This window comes from Sinocyclocheilus grahami, unplaced genomic scaffold (genome assembly GCF_001515645.1).
Source record: "Sinocyclocheilus grahami isolate Dianchi unplaced genomic scaffold, SAMN03320097.WGS_v1.1 scaffold277.1, whole genome shotgun sequence".
NCBI classification, from domain to species: domain Eukaryota; kingdom Metazoa; phylum Chordata; class Actinopteri; order Cypriniformes; family Cyprinidae; genus Sinocyclocheilus; species Sinocyclocheilus grahami.
The window spans coordinates 391,931-400,443 of NW_015505456.1; the positions used below are offsets into that span (position 1 = coordinate 391,931).

The 8,513-nt window shown below is 35.1% G+C and overlaps 1 protein-coding gene across 1 annotated transcript in view; it reads right to left on the reverse strand.

Moving 5' to 3' along the window:
- Positions 1–563: 563 nt before the first annotated feature.
- The window catches only part of LOC107600087 (ephrin type-B receptor 1-like), a 112,603-nt gene continuing 104,653 nt past the window's right edge, over positions 564–8,513 (reverse strand). Inside the window, exon 3 of the mRNA XM_016291877.1 lies at positions 564–704. Coding sequence (XP_016147363.1) covers positions 564–704 — 141 coding nt within the window. The remainder of the gene's footprint in view (positions 705–8,513) is intronic.

The window sequence follows — 8,513 nt, forward strand, 5'->3', positions numbered from 1 at the left end:
TCACTTAATTTTGAAATTGTTTTTTTTCAGAAATCAAATTTGTACTGAAAATTTTGTTTTTTCAAGAAAACAAGTGTTAATATTATAATATCAATAGTAATGGTGCTTTTAACATATTTTATTTAAACATTCTTAAATTAACATATATTGAGATGCAAAATAATTCAGCAAAGTTAAGTGAGGTTTATTTTTAAAACAAGACAAAAATATTGGGTAAGAAATATAAACTTAATTCAAACATTTTTCTTACCCTATTGGTTTTGTTTTTTTTATTTAAGATTTTGATTTATATTTTTTTCCTACTTGTTTTAAACAGAAACCTCACTTAATTGATATATTTTTTAGAAAACAAATGTGTACTGAAAAAAAAAGTTAAAGAACTTAAGTGTTAGTTGTACAACAAATGATAATATTAATAGTAATAGTAATGGTGCTTCTTTTTAACATAGTTTTTGATTAATTTATTATTTAATCAGACTGCCAAAATAAAAAAAAACTAAATATGAATTATTTACTTCTAATAATCAGCTGGACACCGCTCACTAAATTACACAAGGTCCTAATTAGGTTATTTGGCGCTGAGCGCCACGTCGTGCAATGAAGGTGGTGAGCAGCCAATTGTTCTGGTTGGACTCAAAGACGTTGCAAACCTGGTACGTTCGGATGGTGTTGAGGTTCTCGTCATAGCCGCTTACTTCCTCCCACTGGAAAAGAAAAACCATAGGAGGTTTAGCAGAACAAAAAGAACAATGGCAGATAACCACACATTATTAAAATGACATAAGGACTTGGGCTGGGTTTCACTATTCAATTCGATTCTGATTCACAAGCTTGCAATTCGAATTGATTCAATTCGATAACGATTATTTTGTATATACTGTATATCAGATACAATATGCTACATGCAAAATTTTCTCAAGGAAAAAAAATCTCTCAACTAAAATATACATCAGTTGGTACTACATCACTATAATAATGTAGGTTAAAATTAGCTGATTTGTATACAAGCGCTTAAATTACACTCAATTAGTTTTTATAATAATAAAGATACAATTACAATTATATTTCTACTCCAATTCACTTTTTGAAATATAAACATTTACATGGTGGCTGTGATAAAAAACTAGATGAATATATTCAAACAAATGAAACCCTGAAGAACAGTAAAAATTCGAATCAATGTTATGTGGTGCATATATTTAGCAAAACGCTCCTCTCTAGAGTTAATTTTTCTAGCTGACTAACGAGTTTACGGTCACCGAGTATGTTTTTTCTGAGGTAAATATGACGTTACGTGAATTTGTTTACAAGCTGTTATACTGACATCTTTCCGCAGTTGAAACACTGATTGAGCGATTACATGAGACAGGATACGGATTTTGGTAAGTTGTACCCTTTCTTTTAACATATCTTTGGATGCTTATTCATGTTTCATTCATGTTTATTTTGTGCTGAAACTGGTATTAAAGCGGAGGAGATATCAGTTCACTCGCACTTCTCTTGAACTGAGGCGCTACAGCGATCTATCACTCCACATTTAACAGTGCCAAAAACAGCATGTATTGTTTGAATACTGTAATAAAATGAACAGTATTGACAGAATTTGAAATCTGAGACTTTGTTTCATATCAAAAGTAATGTGTACATGAAATTGCGATTTATTGGATGGGAGGTTGTAACGAATTCAGTCCACTGAAGGCGAGCGTAGTGAAGAACCCAAGTGCAGTTTATTTACAGTGTGATCCAAACATCCAAACAATAATCTGAGACTTGACTTGACATGAACAGACTTGACATGAACAGACTAGAGTCACCGACAGCGGGTTACAACATCAACACACGACCAGGAACATTGACAACATGAAGGCTACTTATAGCAAACAATACAGGTCACATGACAAGAACCAACCAATGAGAGACAGGACAGATGACAAAAACAACCAATCAGAGCATGACACAAAGAACAGAGGAACCAATGGCATTAAGACAAGAGGGTAAGAGAAGCATGACACTAACAGCATGAAATAATACCAAAATAAAAGACATGAGAACATGACACAAAAACAAAACCCAAACCCCACATTACAGAGGTGTGCTACAATGTTCTGTTCATTAATGGAAAACAGGCAAGACTAATTGATTCTTGGAATTTAAGAATCAATATTTTTTCCTAAAAATGAGAATCTGTTCAAATTGAGAAAACTAAAATGGAATATAAATAATAGTTATGTCGAAACGCTTACAAATAATCTCTTAAGAAAGATAATATAAGATTTTTTTTTTTTTTGGAAATGACTCAGGGAATGAAACTTTTGAGTGAATAATTCAATTACGTATACCACACAAAAAGATACTCGTCTCCACTCACTGGCGTAATGATGAATAATTCTTGTCAATTGACAAATACATTAAACACAGTAATGTGCATTTTAGCACCCAGAGAACTTTCTGTTTTCAGGTAAATGGTGTGAAAAACCCTTGTTTCAATTTAAAATTGCAAGAGGTGCTTGCTGAAGCGGAATAAAGATGAGAAATAACACTCCTGGTCTATTTGATGCTATCGATGTGGAACCATGGCCTGAACTCAGACAGGTTTCTGCCTTTCATAAAATATTGATACAAATTGAGTTTCCAGAAACCTCTCCAACCCCATATTCCCCACCCAAAAAACCATCTAAAAGCTTTTAAACACTACATCACTTTGAAACTTTTTTTTTCTGTCTCTGAGATGATGAAACCTTTATGGCCTCTCTTTCCGAGATTCAGATCACAAAATCTGTCTCCCTAATCACCTGAGGTGGGCGAGGAAGCCGCTGCCATCTGCTATGGTCCAGGCCAAGTGCGTTCAGCCACTTACCATTACAATATTACCATATTATAAAATGTGATGCGTAACAAATTTGAGATTATGCGCTATCGAATTACAATTAGAAGTAAGTGGAGCAGTATATGGCTGCCCTCCTGCAACCCTGGTAAAACAGCACCAATGGCAGATTGTGAAACATGGCAATTGAGTTCAGACTGCTGCTGAAGAAGTTCTGCTGATGGTTGTGGACAGTACTGTCTAAAAAATTTAAAGTTACAAAAAGGGCCTGACAGCTTGATGCATTAAAACAGAGATTTTCAGACATTTTGATGCCAAGAACCCCCCAAATATGATGATGCCCTCAGAAACCCTTCCCTCCTAAAATATCTAATATAAATAATAATATAAAAACATTTTTCACAAATAAAGACCCATTTACACGGTGTGAGAAAAAGCATGGCATTATAAAAGATAAAACGTTAGCAAAATTATTTGTAATATTTTTGTATTGGCTCAGTACATTATTAAAATATTGTCTGAAAAATGCTGACTTTGTGTGATTTACACAATAAATGCAGAGTAGTTTTACAGTTACATTTTATAAATAAAAACGATTAATCACATTCAAAATAAAAGTTTTTATTTACATATATCCGTGTACTGTGTATATTTATTATGTATATATAAATACACACACATACAGTATTAATTTTGAAAACATTTACATGTATTTACATTCATTAGGGGTGCAACGGATCGTAGATGATCCGTGATCCGTACGGATCAGGCTGCATGGTTCGGCACACACGTGATTCGCGGATTAACTGTTAAATTAACCATCATAGAGTTAAAGTTTATAATTTGCACATGTTTTGTGTGCCGCACAAGCAGAGAGAGAGACACCGCGTGAACAGCGAATTGATTCCTCTTTCACATACACACAAAGTTATGTTAAAATACCCGTTTTGGCAAATATTCTAGTAAACACAGTCGGTTATGTCTTAAGTGAACGTAAACAACTGAGAAGAAAAACGGATGTGTGTCAGTATTAGGTCCGTGCATTTGGTCTTAAAGAGACAGCAGCCAATTAATACCTGCTTCTGTCTGCTAATCAAATAACACCACAGCTCTAACAAAGATTAATCTGTATTTAACTTGTGCAGTGAGCACTATTGTGTTATTTTACACTTAATTATTACATTTCTGCACCTGAATGCTACTGTTACTGACTTTATTTGTAAATTGTGTAATTGTTCTTGTTTTATTACTAACTTTATTAGTTAAGCTAGTAGTTTTTGCTGTGGTATAGAAGTACTTAAAGTAAGCTTTCACTAATTTTTGGGGGGGGGGGGTTTTGCTGATCCGAAAAATGATCCGATCCGTGACTCAAAATCCGTAATATGATCCGAACCGTGAGTTTTGTGATCTGTTGCACCACTAATATTCATAGAATTTATATTACATTTTTGTAATAAACGTAAATACATTTATGCATTTAGCAGACGCTTTTATCCAAAGCAACTTACAGTGCATTCAGGCTATACATTTTTTATCAGTATGTGTGTTCCCTGGTAATTGAACCCACGACCTTATTATATATTATTAAATATATTTAATACATAAACGTAACCTATTTTTTTTATATACATGCATGGGTGTGTATTTATATACACATAATAAATATACACAGTGCACACACATATACTACGTCAGGGGTGGCAAACTCCGGTCCTGGACAGCCGCAGCCCTGCAGAGTTCAGCTCCAAACCTAATTAAAACTCACCTACCTGTAGCTTTCTAGTAACCCGTCAGATCTTGATTAGCTTGTTCAGGTGTGTTTGATTAGGGTTGAAGCAAAACTCTGCAGGGCTGCGGCGATTAATCGTTTGACAGCACTAAAATAAATATATAATAATAACAACAAATCACAAATGAAAGGGTTCTAGGAGTGCAACATTTAAAATCAAAAATACAAATTATAAACATATTTTAAAAAATACATTTTTAAATCATATAATTTTTGTTTACAATCTTTATATTGTAACATTTATTTATACCAGTTTGAAAACCCCTGCCAAAAGAGTTCTTATCTGAAGTTAATTCACCCTACAATGAAAAAGCTGTCATCATTTACTCGCCCTCATCCCATTCGTTCATCTTCACATAGAATATTTGAATTGCAAACATGAATGAGATTTGACAGCTGTGGCAGAGGGCAAGGCTCTCAATGAAAGGCAACTTTCAATCACTTTCAGTGACTTTTCCTCTCACAAAGCCAACATTTGGCTTCAGAAGTCTTGAAACAAGTAATTCTTTTATGATATTTTGATGAGTACTTTTATGATCATTTTTGGCCCTTTTCGGAGCTTGTTGGCCCCAGGTCACTGTTGGTTGTCGCTGTATGGAAAAGAACAGTGTCAACATCTACGTTTGGGTTCTTCAGAAGAAAAAAAAGTCATACACCTCTGAAACAACATGAGGGTGAGTAAATGATTTAATGTTTCATTTAACCATATCTGTCCAAACACGTACAATCCATGCAGTTAAAAGCCTGATGCTTTACTACTGATCCGATCTAAGTCCCTCAGTCCCAGCAGTGGACAGCTGTGAGGTAAAAGCAGGGTCAGCAGTGGACAGCTGTGAGGTAAAAGCAGGGTCATGTTGCCCGTAAATGATCGCTTGCTGCCTGAACCGTTCAGTTCACTGTTAAAGCTGGATAACAGGCACGCCGCCGCACAGCCTTGTGGGTAATCTTTGCCATTTAACAGAGCAGGCTGACCGAATGAACCATCCTACGATATCCCAGAATTCCCTTGAGGTGGCACAGCCGTGGGAGAGGGAAACAAATACAAGGTTTGCGAGTGGGCTCTTGAGGGCTGTGAAGTTACGGTATCGGTACGGGAAGTGTGTGTGTGTGTGTGTAGGTACCTGTGTGGGCGCTGTTTGTTTTGTCTGAGTGTGTGTGGCCTCTGGAGGGTTGCTCACTCACGGACCCTCACCGAATAACAGTCTGATCCAAGCAAACCTTGAAATGGTAAGATGGGCTATCAGGATGTGTGTATAACTTTGCAGTTTGTGCGTGTTATGAAAGCAGAAACAGAGAAAAGGGGAATTCGAGTAAATCGAATCTGAACAGTGATGGATCAGTGTCCGTGTGGCAGCTTGAAAGCCAGGAGGGAAAAAAAAAATCGATGCGTAAAGTGTTGGCAAAAACAGTATAATCTTTACTTCCAGAAAAAATAAATGTATGTGAGGCAAAGCAAAACACATTTGAAATAAATCACCCAAAAATGAAAAATCTGTCAGCAGTTACTCACCCTCAAGTTATTCCAAACCTGTATGAATTTCCTTTTTCTGTTGAACACAAAGATATTTTGAAGAATGTTGGTAGCCAAACAGTTGCTCTATTTTGTTTTTTGACAACCAGCCACATTCTTCAAAATATCTTCTTTTATGTTCAGAAAGAGAAAGAAATTCATTGAAACAACATAGGGGTGAGAAAATTATAACATTTTTGGGTGAACTATCTCTTTAAAAGAAATGTTCACCCAAAAAATTACAATGATTTACTCATGTTATTCCAAATCTAGCTTGCTTTCTTCCAAGAAACACAAAATGTTCCATTCCTCTCATATGTACAATATTCATTCGTCTTCTGAAATCATATAACAGATTTTTGTGAACATTTTGATATTAAAATACAGGTGCATCTCAATAAATTAGAATGTCGTGGAAAAGTTCATTTATTTCAGTAATTCAACTCAAATTGTGAATTTTTTGGTTTTCAAAAAACACAATGGACCAACACCAGCAGATGACATTGCACTCCAAATCATCAAGTCAAGTCAAGTCACCTTTATTTATATAGCGCTTTTAACAATACAGATTGTGTCAAAGCAACTGAACAGCATTAATTAGGAAAATAGTGTCAATAATGCAAAGTGACAATAGTAAACACTAATTTTTCAGTTAAAGACAGTTCATCATTGAATTCAGTGATGTCAACATCCAGCTCAGTTTAAATAATATCTTTGCAATTATGTCAACGATATCACCGGAAATGAAGTGTCCCCAACTAAGCAAGCCAGAGGCGACAGCGGCAAGGAACCAAAACTCCATCGGTGACAGAATGGAGAAAAAACCTTGGGAGAAACCAGGCTCAGTCGGGGGGCCAGTTCTCCACTGACCAGACGAAACCAGCAGTTCAATTCCAGGCAGAAATTAGAACAGCCAGCTTCTTTGGCAATGAATGTTTGTGGCTTACCCTCCTTGTGAAAGGTGTCAATGATTGTCTTCTGGACAACTGTGAGATCAGCAGTCTTCCCCATGATTGTGTAGCCTAGTGAACCAAACTGAGAGACCATTTTGAAGACTCAGGAAACCTTTGCAGGTGTTTTGAGTTGATTAGCTGATTGGCATGTCACCATATTCTAATTTGTTGAGATAGTGAATTGGTGGGATTTTGTTAAATGTGAGCCAAAATCATCACAATTAAAAGAACCAAAGACTTAAACTACTTCAGTCTGTGTGCATTGAATTTATTTAATACACGAGTTTCACAATTTAAATAAATTAACTTTTCCACGACATTCTAATTTATTGAGATGCACCTGTATAAGTCTCCAAATAGTCATCAAGTTCACTGAAAATATTTAGTTCAAAATAATGATTCGTTCAAGAATGATATTGGACATCGCTACCTCTCATGAAATAGGCAAGGGGAAGAGCTAGACGAGCTTAAATTTAAGTCTGTTCCTCACAAAGCTATCATATGGCTTCAGAAGACTTGGAATATAGTGCATAAGTCATACTTTCATAATGCGTTTTATCAAAGCTCCAGTTTCCATTTAATTTAATTGCACAGAAAAGAGCGACCAGTTGCATTATTCAAAAGTCATAAGGGTTTGGAACAACATCAGAGTGAGTAAATGATGACAGAAATCTCATTTTTGGGTGAACTATTCCTTTAATGTTACATTGAAAAGTATTCAACATACTTGTGTTTAATTTAATAAAACAGGGAACGCTAAGAACAAATAATAAAAAAGCAATCATAAAAAGCCATCTGTAGCTGACTCTTTCATTCAAGCAAATCCACTTCAACAGAATTAATTCCACTCTTCTAAAATAATGCCTCTCGCACGATTTATATTTGTTAAATGTAAGATTAATGCAAGCAGACACCCACGAGATGAATGTAACTTTCCACACAGCATCACGATTCAATAAATAATTTAGAGAAAACAAGATAAAAAGCAGAAACACTGTCCGTAACGGTGGTAAATCAAAATATAGCACTCCAGAACAGTGCAATTTTCATTTCATGATACATCTGTCATGATTTTTCACAGCAATTGCATATCTCCACGTTTAATTATACATACTGTCATTTTACCTCTTTTGATTGCATCAGGTTGAATTGTTCTTTCTGGTAATTTAAAGAGACGGCGACTGTCAGACACTCTGTAAAAAACTCCGCCCTCCCATTTATGTTTTTCATCTTAAAAAGACAACATGAAATAGAAATTGTCCATTTCCTTAATAATTGTCTTCATTCTTACAGTGTACCACTTTCAGTTATTTAAAGCGAGAGAAACAATATTTTCATAATATTGCCAAATCAAGAATATATATATATATATATATATATATATATATATATATATGTGTGTGTGTGTGTGTGTGTGTTTGTGTTTGTGTGTGTGTG